Below are 22,829 nucleotides of genomic sequence, written 5' to 3'. Positions count from 1 at the left end.
AGTAAGTGACATGACACGGTAATCAGGGCATCATTCCACTCTTGGGTGGCAAAAATCTAGTGGCAGATTCACTTTTAAACAGTTACAATAATGTAATGCAACACTCTTTCCCCGTAGTTATATTACATTTAGTATTTCATTGCAGCCAGGGTTATTGTTCTACCCATTGGTGATGGTCACGTTTAAGGCTACTCAAATTCTGAAGGTTCATTTCTTTTAGTGTATGCTGTCACATGTCATTTATCAGATTAGAAAATACAAGAAAGTTTTGTGTTTATGGCTTGTCCAAGGAAGTAATGCAATCATTCTCAATTGAAATGGTAAGAAACAATGTCAGCAATTTTGTAATTGCCAGTTATGTAAAACAGGTCTTGGCTGGGATATATCTCATTTACATAAATGCTTTTTCCATTTTTAATGGTGATTTATGTGGCTCATAACTCATTTCTAACTTTATTTAAGGAAACTATCTCTAAAGTTCTGGTCAGATTTGATCATTTCACAGCCACAGTGATATGAAAGAGTACTTAATCCCTTCAATGATTAAAAAAATGATGTTTTCTGATTTCATCACCTATTCTAACAATATGGAGTAGTGATGGGCAGATCCGTGGATGTTCGGGTCCTTTGGGTTCAACTGAACATTTAAAAAAGGTTTGGTTCGGGTAGCAGAATGGTACTTAGATACTTTGGTTTGCTTTACCTGACTTTGAATGAACATCACTGCCAGTCACACTACCACATGACATTGCCAACCACAATGTAATCCATGGTATCTCCTTTACAGAGTCAACCAAAGTACCTTATTATAGAGCTGCTCATTGTATTACAATGCCATCTACAGTGTCTCTATTGCAGCTAGCTATAGTGTCCCCATTACAGTCCTAGCCATAGTGTCCCCTTCATGGAACTAACTGTATTGTCCCCATTACAGTGTCAGCCATAGTGTTCCCTTTATGAAGCTAGCTATAGTGTCCCCATTACAGCGCTGGCCATAGTGTCTCCTTTATGGAGCTAGCTATAGTGTCCCCATTACAGTGCTAGCCATAGTGTCTCCTTCATGGAGCTAGTTGTAGTGTCCCCATTGCAGTGCTAGCCATAGTGTTCCCTTCATGGAGCTAGCTGTAGTATCCCCATTACAGTGCCAGCCATAGTGTTCTCTTTATGGATCTAGCCATAGTGTTCCCATTACAGTGCCAGCCATAGAGTCTCTTTTTTGGAACTAGCTGTAGTGTCCCCATACGGCGCCTGCCATAGTGTCCCCTTTATGGAGCTAGCTGCAGTGTTTCCATTAGCATGTCAGCCATATTGTCCCCTTTATGGAGCTAGCTGTAGTGTCCCCATTACAGCATCGGCCTTAGTGTCCCCTTCATGGAGCTAGCTGTAGTGTCCTCAATTAAGCACCAGCCATAGTGTCCCCTTTATGGAGCTAGCTGTAGTGTCCCCATTACAGCGCTAGCCATAGTGTTCCCTTCATGGAGCTAGCTGTAGTGTCCCCATTACAGCCATCCATAGGGTCCTCTTCAAGGAGCTAGCTGTAGTGTCCCCATTACAGTTCCAGTCATAGTGTTCCCTTCATGAAGCTAGCTGTAGTGTACGCATTACAGCCATCCATAGTGTCCTCTTCAAGGAACTAGCTGTAGTGTCCCCATTACAGCCATCCATAGTGCCCTCTTCATGGAGCTAGCTGTAGTGTACCCATTACAGTGCCAGCCATAGTGTTCCCTTCATGGAGCTAGCTGTAGTGTCCCTATTACAGCCATCCATAGTGTCCTCTTCAAGGAGCTAGCTGTAGTGTCCCCATTACAGTGCCAGCCATAGTGTTCCCTTCATGGAGCTAGCTGTAGTGTCCCCATTTCAGCATCGGCCTTAGTGTCCCCTTCATAGAGCTAGCTGTAGTGTCGCCATTACAGTGTCAGGCATAGTGTCCTCTTCATGGAGCTAGCTGTAGTGTCCCCATTACAGCCATCCATAGTGTCCTCTTCAAGGAGCTAGCTGTAGTGTCCCCTTTACAGTGCCAGCCATAGTGTTCCCTTCATGGAGCTAGCTGTAGTGTCCCCATTACAGCCATCCATAGTGTCCTCTTCAAGGAGCTAGATGTAATGTCCCCATTACAGTGCCAGCCATAGTGTTCCCATCATGAAGCTAGCTGTAGTGTCCCCATTACAGCCATCCATAGTGTCCTCTTCATGGAGCTAGCTGTAGTGTCCCCATTACAGCCATCCATAGTGTCCTCTTCAAGGAGCTAGCTGTAGTGTCCCCATTACAGTGCTAGCCATAGTGTTCCTTTCATGGAGCTAGCTGTAGTGTCCCCATTACAGCCATCCATAGTGTCCTCTTCATGGAGGTAGCTGTAGTGTCCCCATTACAGTGCCAGCCATAGTGTTCCCCTCATGGAGCTAGCTGTGGTGTCCCAATTACAGCCATCCATAGTGTCCTCTTCAAGGAGCTAGCTGTAGTGTACCCATTACAGTGCCAGACATAGCGTTCCCTTCATGAAGCTAGCTGTAGTGTCCCCATTACAGCCCTCCATAGTGTCCTCTTCAAGGAGCTAGCTGTAGTGTCCCCATTACAGTGCCAGCCATAGTGTTCCCTTCATGGAGCTAGCTGTAGTGTCCCCATTACAGCCATCCATAGTGTCCTCTTCAAGGAGCTAGCTGTAGTGTCCCCATTACAGCGTCGGCCTTAGTGTCCCCTTTATGGAGCTAGCTGTAGTGTCCCCATTACAGCCATCCATGGTGTCCTCTTCAAGGAGCTAGCTGTAGTGTGCCCATTACAGCGTCGGCCTTAGTGTCCCCTTTATGGAGCTAGCTGTAGTGTCCCCATTACAGCCATCCATAGTGTCCTCTTCAAGGAGCTATCTGTAGTGTCCCCACTACAGCATCGGCCATAGTGTCCTCTTCAAGGAACTAGCTGTAGTGTCCCCATTACAGCCATGCATAGTGTCCTCTTCAAGGAGCTAGCTGTAGTGTCCTCATTACAGTGCCAGCCAAAGTGTTCCCTTCATGGATCTAGCTGTAGTGTCCCCATTACAGCCATCCATAGTGTCCTCTTCAAGGAGCTAGCTGTAGTGTCCCCATTACAGCGTCGGCCATAGTGTCCTCTTCAAGGAACTAGCTGTAGTGTCCCCACTACAGCGTCAACCATACTGTCCCCTTCATGGAGCTAGCTATAGTGTCCCCATTACATCGTCAGCCTTAGTGTCCCCCTCATGGAGCTAGCTGTAGTGTCCCCATTTCAGATTCAGCCTTAGTGTCCCCTTCATGGAGCTAGCTGTAGAGTGGCCATTACATTGTCAGGCATAGTGTCCCCTTCATGGAGCTAGCTGTAGTGTTGCCATTACAGCGTCGGCCATAGTGTCCTCTTCATGGAGCTAGCTGTAGTGTTGCCATTACAGCGTCGGCCATAGTGTCCTCTTCATGGAGCTAGCTGTAGTGTCCCCATTACAGCGTCAGCCATAGTGCCCCTATCACAGAGCCTATAATAGTACCCCTAGTATTAGTATAGTGTCAGTGGCGCTCATAGCATCTCTATCACACTGTATAATAGATTAACTAGGTAAGTTATTTGAATGTTAGTTTTGACAGATGGGACTCTATGTTCTGTAAAAAAGCGCAAAATGTGTAGGAATTGTTTTTTTTGTGCACATTTATAAACATTGTATTAAATATATTCATTTTTGCAAGATTTTATGACAGTAAAAATGTTTTCTTTTAGGTGTGTACCGGACAAACAAAGGTCATTTGCACTTGGAGTTCAGTGGTCATTTATTCGGCTATTAGGTAAATATAATTGAAGTTATTTATAGTTGTGCTCAAAAGTTTACATACCCCGGCAGAATTCTTGCTTTCTTGGCCTTTTTTTCAGAGAATATGAATAACACCAAAACTTTTTCTCCACTCATTGTTAGTGGTTGGATGAAGCCATGTATTGTCAAACTACTGTAGTTTCTCTTTTTCATTCATAATGACAACCTAAAACATTCAAATGACCCTGATCAAAAGTTTACATACCCTGGTGAATTTGGCCTGATAACATGCACAGAAGTTGACACAAATTGGTTTGAATGGCTGCTAAAGGTAACATCCTCACCTGTGACCTGTTTGCTTGTAATCAGTGTGTGTGTGCATAAAAGCTGAGTGAGTTTCTGGGATCCAGACAGACTCATGCATCTTTCATCCAGCCACTGACATTTCTGGGTTGTGAATCATGTAGAATAAATATCAATTGCACACTCCTTTTGAATGCAAACAAGATTTCTTTTATTAAAGGTAAAACAATAATGACAACCTTTGAATGTCAATGCGTTTGGCCAACACATTGACCTTTGACGACCGTTGCAAAAAATGAAACAAAGATAAAATATAACATAATTATATACAGTGGTGTAACATGCGTATGTGGTACACATACATGTGGGTGATTTATATACATATATACAATGCAACAAGATAATACCACGACAAGTGTCTTAGGCTTCTTTCACACTTCTGTCATCTGGTTGCCGTCAAAATGCGTCACTGCAACTTATCGACGGATGTCTTAAAAATAGTGGAAAACAGATGTAATGCATCCAGTTTTTTGACGGATGCGTTGAATTAGGTGCTGCCTGAATTTGAATGTAGAAAATTCAGGAGAGAGAGAGAGAAAAAGAGAGAGAGAGATATTCCCCTGAGTAGAAAATCTTTCCACGCATGCTCAGAATCAAAAAGCGGGATACATCGCTGGATTCCAGTGTTTGACGGTAACACTACTGAGCATCATTTCCTTGTCCTGAGGCATTTCCACTGAAGTTGGATAAGCCTTTAACTTAATTTTCCACCTTGATTTTGAGCAACATTCTAACTCCAGTCCTCCATGGGATACTTCTTGTGATTTACGTTGATAATTTTTAGGTTTTATTGTTCAAACACACTCTTCTATGTAATGAATAAAGATTTACAACTGGAATATTTCATTCAATGATATCTAGGATGTGGGATTTTAGTGTTCCCATTATTTTTTTGAGCAATGTATATTGGAATAAAGTAATAGGTGCCAAGAGTCACTAATGCTGAGTAACTAGAAGCTCCATTATCTGTATGTCACAGGTCTGTGCAAAACAAACATAATCTATATTGGAACTTTATATAAGTAATAAGTGCCAAGGGTCAGCTCGTGGGTGGGTAAAATGGTCACCCTTTATTACGTTTCAGCAAGATGGGCAATTTAGACAGGGGAAGGTTCCCTTTCTCTGTGTGTCAAGAAATGTCTGTGTAGGTTGTCTGTTAGAACTGCCTATATCTGCTCTGACCACTGTTTCTTCTATGTTACGCGGTCTGTGTTTGCACATTAATGGGAGGGCTTTGAAGGCATCCATTTCTTAGTAAGCTCTATGCATTAGTGGCCTCCGGACTGCACATTTAAGCAAGCACTAGGTCTGGGCCAGGTGAAATACAGGTAATGGAGCTTCAGGCTACTCAGCATTGCTGACCCTTGGCACTTATTTTATACAGACCTGTGACATACAGGGAATGGAGCTTCCAGCTACCCTTGGCATCTACTACCTATATAAAATTCCAATATATATTATGCTTATTGTGCACAGAGCTATAGCTGATCTGACTTGAGGCCAATATCTTACCATTATTAAAGGGACAATTACATGATTCCTAATAATTTAATATTGATACCGTAGTTATACATATTCCTTTGCCTTCCCTATGTAGGCACTATAATTTAGGATATACCTATTCCATTATAGGCTTTCCACATTCATCAACCCACTCAAGGAAATCTCTTGAACAATACTGTACCTTCCAGCTAACTAACTGGGATTTAACAACTAATGTTTATTTATAGAAACTATTATTCACATATGATGCATTCATTTCCCCAGACTTAACAAATCGCACGTCCAGGGAAGAAAAATCCCTGTCTAGAAGAGAATACCTACTGAGTGATGTGACATAACTATTTTTATGACTCTGTGCTTCCTGTATGATTCTATGCTTATATGTTTTTTATATGATTCTATGCTTCTTTTACAATGTCTCAGATACTCTATGCTAAAATACTCTTCTCATCCCTTGTAGATTGTGAGCCTTCGCGGGCAGGGTCCTCATTCCTCCTGTACCAGTTATGACTTGTATTGTTTAAGATTATTGTACTTGTTTTTATTATGTATACCCCTCCCCACATGTAAAGCGCCATGGAATAAATGGCGCTATAACAATAAATAATAATAATAATAATAACTACAAATCTCTCTTGCCCTCAAGCTTTTGAAAGTACATTTTGGTTGCTGATTGATACTCTGATGAGATATGTACTGTATATAATCTAGCAAGTGACATTAAGACACTTGCCGTGGTATTATCTTGTTGCATTGTATATATGTATATAAGTCACCCATATGTATGTGTACCACATACACATGTTACACCAATGTATATACTTAAGTTATGTTTTATCGTTGTTTTATTTTTAGCAGTAGTCGTGAAAAAGGCCAAGTTGGCCGAAACATGTTGACATTCAAAGGTTGCTCTTATTTTTTTATCTTTAATAAAATAAATCTTGTTTGCATTCAAAACGAGTGTGCAATTGATATTTATTCTACATTGTCTACGAGGGATTTCATCAATCCCCTCTATTGGCACCTCCACTAGTGAAACTCAGAGTGCACGCCAATATCTAATTTTCATGGTTTCTGGATTGTGAGTCATGGGGAAAGCAAGAGAATTGTCAACGGAACTACGGGAATAGGTAGCTGAACTGTATAAAACAGGAAAGGGATATAAAAAGATATCAAAGGAATTGATAATGCCAGTCAGAAGCGTTCAGACTGTGGTTAACAAATGTAAAATCAGGGGCTCTTTAAAACAAAATCATGTCGTCCACAACTGCCAGGAAAATTGTTTGGGATGCAAAGAAAAACCCACAATTAATATCAGCTGAAATACAGTACTCTCTGAAAATCAGGGGTGTGGCTGTTTTAAGATGCACAATAAAGAGGCACTTGAAGAAAATGGGCTGCATGATCGAGTTGCCAGAAGAAGGCCATTACTGTGCAAATGCCATAATACACAAAAGACACTGTCACTGAGTCTCCGTTCCCAGCTGGGATGAACTAGCACAATGAGAATTTTTCTCACGGTGCTAGCGGGGATCTCACCAAGGTCACCGCAGTTCATCCTGGCTGGGAAGGAGCCTCAGTGACATCACCATTAGTCACCAGTGGTTCTCAGCCTAGACGATCGCTTCTTGCCACTGTCCAGGTTGAAATCTATCCCCCATACATGAATTACGGCGCGGGACAGAACAACGGTCAGGTATGGTATATTGTTGTTTCATTATTTTTGGTTTATTACAGGAGAAAGAGGGCTTCGGTGGAATTAGGCGAGGTATGGACGCCGAACTTTACTGTTCGGGTTCGCTCATCTCTACCCAGCATTTCTATACCAAGGTTAAAAATGATTAAGAACCTTTGGTGACATCACAGTCATGTGACCATGATGACACCAAAGGTCCTTTAACTGCAGAGCATACAGGAGCTGAAGAGGAGACAGGCAGGTATGTATCATATGTGCAGTGTGTTTATATTTACAGGTGTATGTGCAGTAGGTGTGTATACATGTGCATGTGCAGTGTGTGTGTGTATTGATTTTATGTTGAATATTAAATGGGGATTGTTGTTTAAAGAAAAAAATAAGACATCCCCTGAAAATTAGCCTTAACCCATGTTTTGAAGCAAAAAAATAATACAAGACCCATCTTCCCCTTGGAGAAACACTGTTTTTTTTAATTTGTCTAAAGCATATTGAGCTATTTGCTAATTTTATGTTTATTTAATATGTTGAATATTAAAATGCGTAGCTTAATTGACAATATTAATTCTCATGTTATGTCCTTCTCATGTTGTAGGCTCCATCCCTGGACCAATAGTATTTGGAGTCGTCATAGATAGCAGTTGTATTTTATGGAACTTGAATGAATGTGGGTCACAGGGCGCTTGTTGGACCTATAATAATTCAAGCATATCTTACAAACTGATCGGCATCAGTAAGTATTAATACATTTTCACACCAAGGAAGTAGGCCGAAAACCCAAATTAATGTAAGGGACTATGGATTTCTATAGCAGTTTATTTCTAGTTATTTTATGACAAGGAGACACACATTAGAGCCCAACGTTTCTCACAGTGTCAGGGCTGACGCGGACTCAGTGTGGGTGCAGGCATGCTCTGCGCTGTTTTCTGAAATGTGTAGCGAGTGGTGGCCACAGACTGGCAGGAGTGGGAAGTCAGAGTGCACCCTCCCTTATGACGTGTGCTCAGCACTGGGCTCCTCCAGTACCAGTGCTCACACACAGAAATACATTTTCAAGATATTGCCTAGTCTCAATATATAAATAAAATGGCACCTAGAGAGAGCGACTGACAATTAGAGAGCTGCTGCAGGCAAATGATCCTTATAGCCGGCCCCTCTCCTTAATGTAGTTTGTCATCTATAGTTATGTTTAATCTGCCTAAAATATAAACACAACATACTTAGCTACACACTTATACTGATGGACCCGCTGGCGTAGCTACAGACTTATGCTGATGGATCTGGTGGTTTAGCTGCAAACTTTTACTGATGGACCCGGTGGGGTAGCTGCACACTTATACTGATGGACCCGCTGGTGTAGCTACAGACTTATGCTGATGGATCTGGTGGTTTAGCTGTACACTTTTAATGAAGGACCCGGTGGGGTAGCTACACACTTATACTGCTGGACCCAGTGGGGGAAGTACAGATTTATACTGATGGACCCAGTGGGGTAGCTGCATACTTACACTGTTGGACCTGGTGGGTTAGCTGTTGACTTGCAATGATGGACCCGCTGGATTAGCTGCACTCTTGTACTGATGGACCCGGTGGGGTACCTACGCACTTATACTGCTGGACCCGGTGGGGGAGGTACAGACTTATACTGATGAACCCAGTGGGGTAGCTGCATACTTACACTGTTGGACCTAGTGAGTTAGCTGTTGACTTGCAATGATGGACCCGCTGGATTAGCTACACTCTTGTACTGATGGACCCGGTGGGGTTGATATACACTTATACTGATGAATCCAGTGGGGTAGCTACAGACTTGTACTGATTGCCCCGGTGGGGTAGCTACACACTTATACTGATGAATCCAGTGGGGTAGCTACACACTTGTACTGATGGACCCAGTAGGGTAGCTCCAATCTTATACTGATAGAAATGGAGGGATGCCTTGGTCTCTATAGCACACTGCCTAAAGATAAGCCAGCTTGGATACAAAAGGAGTGCTCAGTCACCAGTGAGTCTCACCCATAGCACAGATCGGAATATGAGCACCCTGTATATAATGAAGACTAGTGAGATTAGGACATGGGGGTGACTTAGGAGGTCACAGTCCTAGAGGGTGAAGGAGGTTTCATAGTGCCAGCACAGGACGCCAGTCCTAGGCACTGGATGAACCTGCTGTAAATGCACTCCCCTGATGTTCTCACTTTCTGTATCTGCCGCTTTCAGCTGTTAGCTCCAAAGACATACTGATAGGGAATTTAGATTGTGAGCCCCATCGGGGACAGCGATGATAATGTGTGCAAACTGTAAAGCGCTGCGGAATATGTTAGCGCTATATAAAAATAAAGATTATTATTATTAACATACTTTGAAAAGTAGTTGGCTGGGGACTATGTTCCTGATTTATCAAGACCGATGTCTTGAGGAGGCATGCTGAAGTCAGAAGCGTCTTAAGTAGTGCACGCCTCTTAATGAATCAGGCACATCTTAAATTGGCAAGCGCTTCCGTGCGCTTCACCACAAATCTTGCCCCAGTCAGCCTCGCTCCATCCAACACTCATCCCAGCTTCAGCTGTGACCTTATTGACTGAGCTGGCTGACACTGGCATGAAAACGCTTTTACAAAAAAAATACCATTTTTTATAGTGTTTTGCAACAGAATTCTGGCTGAATCGCTTTGATGAATTGGAGCTTATGGGTCTGGGCAGGGAGTAGCCTTGGACCAGTCACCTGATTTTATTCAGTCATTTTTTGTCTTGCTCTTTTTGCGCCAAATTATTCAAAATGGTGCACTTGAATTTTGCGCAAAGTCCGTGGTTCAGGCAGAGTGAATCTAATGACGTTTCATTTAATGGGGTTGTCTATATACAAACTTTATTTTCATCACTAGATCTTGTAATAATAATAAGTTCCACAATTGGGTGTGTTTAAAAAAAAAGTTCCTGTGCTGAGATAATCTTATAAATGCTGCTGTGTCCTGTGTAATGGCTGTGTCTGACCGAAGAGGAACATGGTCTGATCATACCACAGCTCCTGGCCAGGGGAGGATGCAAAAGAGAGAGTACGGACAGTACAAAATGGGATCACAGCTGATTCTTTCATAGATGTAAAACAATGTTTAAAAACAGGCAGTGAAATGTTTTACCTCCCAAAAAGAATCATCTGCATTCCCCGGCCATCCTGTCTGCCCTGCAATCAATTAATGTAGAAAAAAAGATGATTTATTTTTAGTGATGATGAGCGAGCGTGCTCAGATAACGTTTTTTCCGAGCATGCTCGGGTGTTATCAGAGCATCTTGGCAGTGCTCGAATATTATGCTTGAATCCCAGTGGCTGCATGTTTTGCGGCTGTAAGGCCCCTTTCACACATTAGTTTTTTGCCATCAGTCGCAATCCGTCAGCTCGACGGATGGGCGGATCCGTCACAGATTGTAAAAAACTTATGAGAAGGATCCATTTTTTCGACGGATCCGACTAGGGGGGCTGGCTAAAGGATCCTAAAAAAATCAGAGCATTCTCAGTTAAAAAAAATAGAATCCGTCTTCGGATTCCATCATTTGACTGATCCGGCACTCATAGGCTTCCATTCTAACAAACGACAGATGACAGATCCGTTTTTTCGATGCAGACAAAAAACGTTACTTTGTTTGTCATCTCCGGGTGCCGGATCCACAATTTTCAACGGATCCGACGAACGACGGATGAATCGTGAGGCCATCCATCGCAATCTGTCGCTAATACAAGTCTATGAGAAAAAAACAGATACGGCGGATCCGTTTTTTCACAATTCGACGGATTGCGACTGATAGGAAAAAACTGATGTGTGAAAAGGGCCTAGACAGGATGAACATGTGGGAATTCCCTAACAAACAAGCAATACCCGCATGTGTTGCAGCTGTCTAATAGCTGCAAAATATGCAGCCGTGGGGACTCGAACATATTATTCGGGTACGGCCAATATACTTGGACAACACCCGAGCATGCTTGGATAACATTAACATGTTGTCCGAGCACGTTCGCTCATTACTAGGGTTGAGCGACTTTTACTTTTTTAAGGTCGAGTCGGGTTTCGCGAAACCCGACTTTCTCAAAAATCGAGTCTAGTGAAATCGGCCGATTATCGCGAAAAGTCGGGGTCGGGGATCGACCGAAACACGAAACTCAATGCAAGTCAATGGGAAATCTCTCTCTCTTTCTATATATTTATATTTACTTCAGCGCGATATAGCAGAAAAGCTGGTAATTCAATTGCCGGCTTTTCATTTCTCCTTCCTAAACCCGACATGATATGAGACATGGATAACATACAGTAAACCATGTCATATTCCCATTTTTTGTGCATATTACACACTACTAATGTTAATAGTGTGTATGTGCAAAATTTGGGCGCTGTAGCTATTAAATTTAAGGGTTAAATAACGGAAAAAATTGGCGTGGGCTCCCGCGCAATTTTATCCGCCAGAGTGGTAAAACCAGTGACTGAGGGCAGATATTAATAGCCTGGAGAGGGTCCACGGTTATTGGCCCCCCCCCTGGCTAAAAACATCTGCCCCCAGCCACCCCAGATGTGCCTATTCTGGCACTTGGCCACTCTCTTCCCACTCCCGTGTAGCGGTGGAATATGGGGTAATGAAGGGTTAATGTCAACTTGCTATTCTAAGGTCACATTAAGCCAGATTAATAATGGAGAGGCGTCAATTATGACACCTATCCATTATTAATCCAATAGCATGAAATGGTTAAAAAAACACACACAATATTGCAAAGTATTTTAATGAAATAAACACACAGGTTGTTGAATTATTTTATTCCACTCTCAATCCACCTGAAGACCCTCGACCTGTAACAAATTAAAAATAATAAACCAACAATATCTCATACCTTCTGTCGATATGTCCCACGATGTAAATCCATCTGAAGGGGTTAAATTATTTTACAGGCAGGAGCTCTGCTATAATGCAGCTGTGCTCGTGCCTGTAAAACCCCAGTGAATGAATGGAAACTAGGTCAATGACCTGTAGTTACCTTCATTCGTGGTGATGCGCCCTCTGCTGGATGTCCTCATATGAACTCGAACCTGGGAACTTTTCTGAATATTTTCCCACGCTCGAGGTCATATGAGGACATCCAGCAGAGGGCGCATCACCGCAAATGAAGGTAACTACAGGTCATTGACCTAGTTTCCATTCATTTGCTGGGGTTTTACAGCCACGAGCACAGCTGCATTAGCAGAGCTTCTGGGTGTAAAATTATTTAACCCCTTCAGATGGATTTACAGCGTGGGACATGACAGATCATCGGAAGGTATGGGATATTGTTTTTTTTTTATTTTTCCTTTGTTACAGAGCAAGGGTCTTCAGGTGTATTAAGAGTCTAATAAAATATTACAACCTGTGTCTTTATTTCATTAAAAGACTTTGTAATAATGTGTGTGTGTGTTTTTTAACCATTTCATACAATTGGTTTAATAATGGATAGGTGTCATAATTGACGCCTCTCCATTATTAATCTGGCTTAATGTCACCTTACAATAGCAAGGTTACATTAATCCTTCATTACCCCATATCCCACCGCTACATGGGAATGGGAAGAAAGTGGCCAAGTGCCAGAATAGGCGTATCTTCCAGATGTGCCTTTTCTGGGGTGGCTGGGGGCAGATGTTTTTAGCCAGGGGGGGCCAATAACTGTGGACCCTCTCCATGTTATTAATATCTGCCCTCAGTCACTGGCTTTACCATTCTGGCGGAGAAAATTGCGCGGGAGCCCACGCCAATTTTTTCCGTGATTTAACCCTTAAATATAATAGCTACAGCGCCCAAATTTTGCACATACACACTACTAACATTAGTAGTGTGAAATATGCAAAAAAATGGGAATATGACATGGTTTACTGTATGTAAACCATGTCTCATATCATGTCGCGTTTAGGAAGGAGAAATGAAAAGCCGGCAATTGAATTACCGGCTTTTCTGCTATATCGCGCTGAAGTAAATATAAATATATATATATATGTGTCTCAATGACATATATATATATATATAAACGAAACCCGACTTTGGTGCGAAGATCGCCGACCACATGGCCGATCCCACACTAGGATCGGGTCGGGTTTCATGAAACCCGACTTTGCCAAAAGTCGGCGACTTTTGAAATTGTCCGATCCGTTTCGCTCAACCCTACTCATCACTATTTATTTTCAAACCATGTTGAACACATATGACATTTCGGTCTTAGACCTTCTTCAGATATACAGATTGCAGTGGAAGAATATAGGACTTAATGCTGAAGCTACACAAGATACAGTGTATCTGGAAATCATCTTTTTTTCTATCAATTGAGTGCCAAGTTCTTCATAGATATTATACTTGGGTTTGGGCTCCTACTTGTACCTGCTGTCAGGAGCGCTGTGCTCTACTACTACATGTATTCTCTCTTTTGTATCCTCCCCTGCCCAGGAGATGTGGTATGATCAAACCATGTTCTGGCACGGTCAGACACGGCCATTACACAGTAGACAGCAGGGGCACATTTATAAGATTATCTCAGCACAGGGACATTTTTGAAAACACATCCAAATGTGTAATTTATTATTACAACAAGATCTAGTGATTAAACTGAATCTTGTTTGTGGGAAGATCCCTTAAAGGGAATCTGTTACCAGGTTTTTCTAATGTAACCTAGAGACGGCATGAAGCAGTGGTTAAAACACAGATTTCAGAGATGCTTCTCTTATCGTCAAGCTCAAGGTTTTGTTTGGTTACAATTACAATAATTGCTTTAGTACCAGTAGCTTATCATTGCTGTGGCTAGCTGGTGTCTTGGTCCAACACACCTCCTCCTGTGATAGGCAAGTCACTATCTATAGCCATTGTATACACAGTCTGGTGTGGGCGGGGCTATCTTTCTCAGCTCTGCTTCACTGCTAAATCTAAAAACTTTAAGTGAGAACGACTGCACCCTGTAATCTAAGTGATACATTGTTGGATTCAGCTTCGCTTTGCCTACATCATGCTGGTCTCAGATGAGGTAGAAAAAACCTACTGACTGACTCCCTTTAAGGCTGGCACATTTGAGTCTGGTGGCCTATAGGGTGACATAGCTTCTCAGTTTTTGGACATTTCTTTTTTTCATGGTCTAATTCATTGGACTCAGACTGTAGAAAATGCTGAAGAATCTATGACATCATATAAGTAAATAGTAATACCGTTCATTATCACATACTGTTAGTACTAGTCATTTTTCTTATTTGCGACCTATATAATGACAATGCACCAGTACTGATTCATTTTGATTCTTTTCTTTTAGGTGCAGCAAGCAAAGCCCTCACAATCATTTTCCTTATTGTAGCATATTTTATATATAAACCTCCAGCAAGCAAACCAGACCCTTCACAAGATAATGGAAAGGTCATCTCTTCAGAGGCACTTTAAGAAGACAGTAATGGACATACTGATGTACATCATTGATTTTGAGTAATATTATACCTCATCTATAGCTCTCACATTGTTCTTCCTCAAATAATCAAAAACGAAGCCAAATAAATAAATGGAATCCACAACCGTGGAAACTAATACTTTCCCATGGGAAATTTCTATAAGGTGAAGAATTGAGGCCTGAACAAAGCTGAATGTATTGTGGTTTTTTTTTTAAATATCTTCTTTAGAAGATTTATTGGAAGGTTATATTAACCTTTTCAGCTTGGCTGGTGACAGTATGTTAGGAAGTTTGCTGAACTTAAACTGCATGTTCACCTCTGGACACTATTAATTAATCTACATAAAAAGTTGAACTTGTCAATAGATTGTAATACTTGTTTCGCATTGATCCTAAAATAAAGCCCGCATTAAGCTTAGAGCTGAAATTTCACAGGATAGAGCATGCTTTGATGATTTGCCTTTTGAAAAGACTTTGTACTGTACTTAAATGGGGTTGTTTGGGGGAAAAAGGTTCTCCAGGGGCTTGGTGCTGCAAAAAAGAGCAAACTAAGTGATACTCACCTACTGGCAACCACCTGGACCCATTGCAGGCCATGTAATGTAATATTTGCATGTAGCTTAACAGTGATCCCCCGCTGTCAATGTAACTGGTGGGCTTGGCCACTCCAGGCCACGCTGTTACAGAGAAATGCTGTAGAGAAAACTACAACATGGGCCTGCAACTCCATCCTTCTCAGGATCGATGGGGTTCTTCACATAGGTTAGATACCCTCCGGTCAGAAAATGATGGCATGTCCCAAAATTATGTCGATCATTTAATCAAAATTGGGCCATATCAACTAAATGCGGTCGAATGATATACTTAAAAAGATAAATGGAAATGACCCTATAAATCAGCCATAGCAATAAGCTCTATTATATTATTATTATTATTATTATTAGATTGATCTTTGTTGTAAAGGGCCAGTTCCACTCAGTGTCTTATTCACCAACTATGTATGTGCTACTGTTCTGTACCAGCTTGTTAGTATTTTTGAACAAATTGTGACCATGACTGGAATTCTTAGACAATAGATTTGTCTATATTCCTCTAAGTTGAGTACTGTATATGTCTTGATAGATGAAACTGTTTATATTTCTTTTGTATATTTCCCATTATCAGCATTCAAATACATGAAGTTTGGCTTGAATGAGGAATAGTAGACCATAAATGAGTGGAACCCATCAATGTTTTTTAAATTGTATTTTAAATAAAGTTCACTTCAGAATAACGTTTATTGGATTCTATATCTGTAGATGATGCAAGCTATTTACTCTTCTCGATGAACAGTTTCCTATACATGTTCGATGAAAAGGGGTGTGTTTATTTAAAAATAAATGTTTGCTCCTTATAGCAATATCATGTATTCGTACAGTGTGTGGCTGCTGGAGTGATCTTGTGTGGAGAGGGCTCAGGAGTTGCTTTCTCTCCAAACATGGCAGATACTAGCTATATTAAATACTTGCCATCTGTCTCTAATAAGCTTCAGTTTTTAATGATCTAAACTCCACTTTTAATGTTTGACAGCGGTGTTTAAATTTAACTTACACCACTGCTAGCTGTTACCGATTCCCATCGCCACCCTGTGATAACGGGGCAATGGGTTACTATGGCAGCCTTAGGCATGTTGAAGACCTCCATTGTTGCCATCTTGGTACTCCTCTGAAGATCATCTTTAGGGTTATATGCTCGCATAAGCATATACTGTAACTTGGAGGAGTGCTACCCAATGATTTATCTGCTGCGTATAACTCCTACGAATGCTATCCGAAGCTATCCGATCTTTTATCAGATAGCACTCAGAGCAATGTTATTCTATGGGGCAGTGCATTGTGGGCATAAAAAACAACCAATGGACAGTGGAGAAGATGGAGAAATTAAGTATGTATGTATGTATGTAGTATGTATGTATGTATGTAGCATGTATGTATGTAGTATCTATGTATGTAGTATGTATGTATGTAGTATGTTGTATGTATGTAGTATGTATGTAGTATGTATGTAGTATGTATGTAGTATGTTTTATGTATATAGTATGTTTGTAGTATGTATGTTGGTTTTTTTTACATTCAACACATTAGCCGGATGATGAGACTACTACTGTCCCATCATTGGCTAATGTGTCAACCACTGCCATTGTAGCAGGCATAGCCCAATGTGACTTGTAGTCCCATCGGACGATGCCTGCACACACACAAAGACCCCTGGCAGGCCGCACAGACCCCCAAGAGGCCCATACTGACCCCCGGCAGGCCGCACAGACCCCCGGCAGGCCGGACAGACCCCCGAGAGGCCTGTACAGACTCCAGAATTTGTTGATGTTTCATTGATTTCATTCTTCCCTCTACCCTTGAAATGTTCCCGTGCATTGACTGCAACACAACCCCAAATCATAATTCATCCACTCCCATGCTTAATGGTTGGTGAGATGTTCTTTTCCTGAAATTATGTGCCCTTTTTTCCATAGATATACCTTTGATCATTGTGGCCGAAGAGTTCTATTGTAAATTCTTCGGTCAACATGACTTGTTTCCAAAATGCATCAGGTTTCTTTAAATGTTCTGTTGCATACTTCTGATGCTGAATATTATGCTGAGGACACAGGAGAGATGTTCTTCTGATGACTCTTCCATGAAGGCCATATTTGTGCAGGAGTCTCTATACAGTAGAACAATGTGTTACAACTTTAGAGCCTGCTAAATCTTTCTGAAAATTTTTTGCAGACAAGCAGGGTTTCTGATTTGCCTTTCTATCAATCCTACGAACAGCTCTTACTGAAATTTTGCTTGGTCCCCCAGACCTTATGTTGCCTCCATTGTTCCTATTAACTGCCATTTCTTAATTACATTTCAAAATGAGAAAACGGCAACTTTAAAATGCTTTGCTATTTTCTTATAGACTTCTCCTACTTTGTGGGCCTCCACCATTTTCATTTTCAGAGCGTTAGGCAGATGCCTAGAAGAATACATGGCTGCTGTTTTTTGGCACAAGGTTAGAGGAGGCTGGGTTTTTATAAAGCTGAGAAATTTGCATCACCTGACTTTTCATAACAATGATCGTGAGCAAGTCATAACCCTAACAGGCTAATTAAGGTCTGAAACCTTGGTCAAACTAATCTGAGCATACAAATCTCCAAGAGTGCCAACATTTCTGCATTGGCTCATTTTATTTTTGCAATTTTTAAAATGAAAAAAAAAAAATTACAATATTTTTTTTTTTATTGAAATACAAAGGAAATGTGTCATCTATAACTTTAGGCCTTTTAGAGATCATTTCATCTTGAACTTGCTTAAGTGTTCATGACCTTGGCAAGGTTGACTCTCCATGACCTTCCCCCATTTTCCCATTAATAAACACGCCACACCAGTACTTTTGGATAATAACAGCTACAGCAGCCAATTTATTATTATTAATAATAATTAAAGACACTTGGTGGGGCCCTCGAAGCTAACCTGATCCTGGTCTGGTGATTAAACCGTCAGCATTGCCACTTCCCTTCCAGCCTTACTTCCAGCCGCGTTTTCCTCCAGGCTTGGAAGCACGATGAATTGAAAGAAGAGGTTGCCTCCACACCGTTAAACCTGTACCGGACTTCAATCGTTGGGTACCCACCCATCGGTACCGCGCACCCGACCTCCAACATCGGGTGGTCCTCTGGGTCCCATGATAATGTAACCCCAACTTGCCTCGTCGGGTATCACCCAAGTCTCACCAGACCACCAACAACCCATAACCATCCACTGTAGGGGGGGCCCCGCAATGCAAGAACCCGCCCATACCGAACCTTTTTGCCAGCTTCGAGGACCCACCAGCGCTCAAATCACTATTCCATTGATTATAACTGAACCTCAGGCTCACGAAGAGCCATCCACCACCAGCCAGGAGAGGAAAAAACCCCTGTGGAGGAAACCTCCAGGGAACCATGGCATTGGATTGCCCTTCCCCTGGGCTTAAAGGTAACTGCCAAAATAAATACATTTGCATAAGTATCCTTCATATCATTATTCGAATAGTTGATCCGGCCACTGCGACCCAGTCGTTCTTCTCCTCCTCTGGGATGGGTGGGTGGGACTTGTTGTCTGGCCGTCCTGGGAGTGAAAGAGGGTTACGTCTCCTCCCTGCGTCCTTTTATCCCCATGAGCTCCCTCCTTCTCCCCCGTACCTAGATCACTTCCCCTATGTCATTTCCCCCTTTGTCAATCCTTTACTTCCTCCCCCACTCCTTGTTGTTCTCCCTGCCTTTACCAAAATACCCAATCAACTGGTCACTGGCTACCTGCCCCGGGCATTTCCCCCTCCTTCCTACCCTCCGTGCCTCATCTGGGGGTTACTTGACCTTGGCAAGGTTGACTCTCTGTGACCTTCCCACTTTTTCCCTTGAATAAACACGCCACACCAGTACTTTTGGATAATAACGGCCACAGCAGCCAATTTATCAATATTATTATTAATAATAATAATAATAATAATAATTAAAGACACTTGGTGGGGCCCTCGAAGCTAACCCGATCCTGGTCTGGTGATTAAACCATTGGGATTGCCTCTTCACTCCCAGCCTTACTTCCAGCCGCGTTTTCCTCCAGGCTCGGAAGTACCATGAATTGAGGGAAGAGGTTGCCTCCACACTGTTAAACCTGTACCCGACTTCCATCGTTGGTTACCCACCCATCGGTACCTCGCACCCGACTTCCATCATCGGCTGGCCCTCCGGGTCCCATGATAATGTGACCCCAACTTGCCTCGACGGGTATCACCCAAGTCTCACCGGACCACCAACAACCCGTAACCATCCACTGTAGAGGGGCCCGCAATGCAAGAACCCCCCCATACCGAACCTTTTTGCCAGCTTTGAGGACCCACTAGCGCTCAAATCACTATTCCGTTGATTATATAACATAACCTCAGGCTCACGAAGAGCCATCCGCCACCAGTCAGAAGAGGAAAAACCCCCTGTGGGGGAAACATCCAGGGAACCATGGCGTTGGATTGCCCTTCCCCTGGGTTTAAAGGTAACTGCCAAATTAAGCACGTTTGCATAAGTATCCTTCATATCATTTTTCGAATAGTTGATCCGGCCACTGCGACCCAGTCATTCTTCTCCTCCTCTGGGATGGATTCCCTTCCGAGCTCCGCCCCACCAACCAGCCCTGCTACAGCCCTCTGTATCCCCTCTCGCAAGCCATCAACCCACAAATCTATCCCTACAGTGTTCAAATGCACTCCATCCCCTAACCAACAATCTCTTTCCGTAGAATCTAAGCCTGCGTGATGTATCGCCAGCCCCCCGTTCCGCAACAAGATTTAAGATACTTTTTTATCACCTTTGACCCGGGCCTTGTTAATTCTTCCCACTGACCGTGCCCATCGCCATTTCCTTCTAGGTACCATGTCAGACAACACTAGCCTCATACTTGTATACACTAATTCCAGCTGCCTCACATTCCTTCTGATGTTGGCACTCAGTCCTTTTTCTGAGCTGGATCCTAGGTCATTACTCCCTGCGTGTAATACTAATATATCTGTGGTCCCATAAAGGTATACTGCCCGAGAAGGAAGTACCCGGCCCATGTTAAACCCCTGTACCCCAGCCACCTAATCACAGCCCTTTCTCTTGCAAAACTTAACTGTCTCCCGTCCGTCAATCTGTCAGCCCGCTGTGCTCCCCTGAAAACGTATGAATGTCCTAAAATCCTGATAACAATTGGGACTTGTCCTTGTCCTGTAACAAACCAGAAAGAAATTAGTGTGGCGTACCATATCCAGAACAGATTGCTGCCTCATAACCTTGAGGTCGTACATAAGACCTGTACCGTTGGGACTCCCACCGGCCAATTCGCTTTATTGTTCCCGAGCTCAGTACACCCACTGTGGCCTCCATTGCCACCCCAATCCGAAAGGAATGCCCCATGTATTTGCCAGGATCCATGCCTGTCCTTACCAAGCACATCCAGAATACTTTAATAAATTGCTACTTGGACAAGAAGGACCCATCCTCTTGACATAGCAGCGGTCCATGCCATTGAGGCCTGGTGGCCGAAAATATCATCATAAAACATTTCCAAGGACACATGATAGAACCGCTGACCTTTTCCAATAGCACCCTTTTCCTTTCCCCCACCTGATCCGCTTTGATCTTCTGATCTATAATTCTAATAATTTCTGTGTAGCCATGATGTCTTTAGCAAAATTGCCCCCAGCTTTTCCTCCACACGGTGCTACCAATTCCCCTATCCTGATTGCCCTGAAAAATGCCAATGAGAATGCCAGCCTAAACAGGCCCACCTCCAAACGTGACATACACACCGCTTCTAAATGTAATCCTAGGTTCCCCATAAACCAAATGGCACAGGCCGCCTGCTATCCTTTCTGCCTTTTTCCTTTCCAGACACCCTTAATGGCCTGTCTTACTAAACAATTCTTTTTCAAGTCCGTTCCCCAGTTTAAACCCAAACACTAACCCTGAAATTAATTGATTTATCTACGCTGTAGACCACTTACCAACCACGGCCTGCCTAATTCCCACCAATAAAAAATCCCTATCTGTTCTTCCTCTGTCAAGTCCTCCCTCCCTTGTCCAAACCAGTATTCCCCCAGTTGCTACGTTCATAGATAAGCTGTTCATGAGCTACTTGCTAAGGATGACTTGATCATTGGCTTGGCAGCTCTGATGCCACCCTCCAGAGTCCGGGAGGGCAGGGTAGGCCCTCTTCTTCTTCCGTGACCCAATGTCTGAAACCGCTCTCATCTTAGCTGCTTTCCCTGGCTGGAGGGCACTGGGAATAGGCCTATTGTCCTTTGCGTTAATGCACTTGATTACTTTTTTCTTTAGTCACTCCCCCGGACTGAAGGTCACCCCGATTAGGTATACTGCTCATCAGTTTATTGCACTGGATTACTGCTTATGCAGAAGACAGACTTAAAGAAACAAGAGTTGGTCAGTATAACAGTCCATATCCATGCATAACATCAGACTATACCCATTAGTCACCTGCGTCCTGTGTTGACTAATTCCTCACCCAATATATTACTTAAATTATGGTAATTCATATATATTACTTAAATTACGGTAATTCATATAGGATAAAGGCGCCGCTCATGGCTCTGCCTGCCCTAAGTTATGGCCTACACTGATGTGTTTCTATCTCTGCTAGCCCTTAGTTATAGCCAGCACTGTTATGCCCATGGCTCTGCCTGCTTTCAGTAATGCCGGCATGTGTGTTTATGGCTCTGCCTCTTGGTTTTAGCACAAGCTATACCTATTAAACACCGAGCCTTTGGCTCTGCCTCTTGGTTGCAGTGCAGGCTATACCCCTTAAACACTGAGCCTTTTTTTTTTTAAAACAAGTACACTCCAATCTTATTCTTTATATTATGTGATTACATATAGGGTAAGGCTCTAGGTAAACTCTTCTCCACAACCTATCATAGGCAATGTATATAAGCAAATGGTGGGTAAATAGCATGACTACTAACCCACTGTAATGACAATGCAGCACCACTAGGGGGGGCCCTCAAGCCGGGCACAATATAAAAAACTAAATGCCGCCATATATGCAGGAGACAGCGCTATACAGGCTTATAATGACCCAAGAGGTGCATAGCCATATATACTGGGCTTCCGGAGTATACAGTAGATATATAATATATATCCCCGGGTAGCGCTATACTTTCAGGGTCCGACTATACCTATAGAGGAAGTGCCATATATACTATTTAGATTGTGCGCCCCAATGGGGACACCAATGACAATGTGTGCAAAGTGCAAAGCGCCGCGGACTTGCCAGCGCGACACAAAAACAAAGACCATTTTTATTTTTTTTATTATTATTATTATTATTATTATTATTAAGGCCTGCAATAATTCTGGAGTAAAAATATACATATAGAGGAAATTCCATATGTATCGGGGTACACCTGTATATATTGGGGTACTGCTATAGCTCAGGAGGTACAACATATATAGGGGGACTGCTATATATGGAATGTAAGAATATTTGTAGCATGTAAGACTGCAAGGACAGGGTCCTCTCCCTTCTTTACCAGCCTGCCATT

The 22,829-nt window shown here is 42.5% G+C and overlaps 1 protein-coding gene across 2 annotated transcripts in view; it reads left to right on the top strand.

Annotated features, from left to right (window-relative positions):
• The window catches only part of SLCO4C1 (solute carrier organic anion transporter family member 4C1), a 118,689-nt gene extending 102,677 nt beyond the window's left edge, over nt 1-16,012 (top strand). For both annotated transcript variants that reach the window (XM_069752231.1, XM_069752240.1), the window contains 3 exons: nt 3,718-3,782; nt 7,903-8,040; nt 14,607-16,012. In XM_069752231.1, coding sequence (XP_069608332.1) covers nt 3,718-3,782; nt 7,903-8,040; nt 14,607-14,731 — 328 coding nt within the window. In that variant the 3' untranslated portion in view covers nt 14,732-16,012. The remainder of the gene's footprint in view (nt 1-3,717; nt 3,783-7,902; nt 8,041-14,606) is intronic.
• The last annotated feature ends 6,817 nt before the right edge of the window (nt 16,013-22,829 follow it).

This window comes from Ranitomeya imitator, chromosome 1, assembly GCF_032444005.1.
Source record: "Ranitomeya imitator isolate aRanImi1 chromosome 1, aRanImi1.pri, whole genome shotgun sequence".
NCBI lineage: Eukaryota > Metazoa > Chordata > Amphibia > Anura > Dendrobatidae > Ranitomeya > Ranitomeya imitator.
Note: the sequence above shows the minus strand (reverse complement) of the source record. Positions and strands in the feature narration are given on the sequence as shown.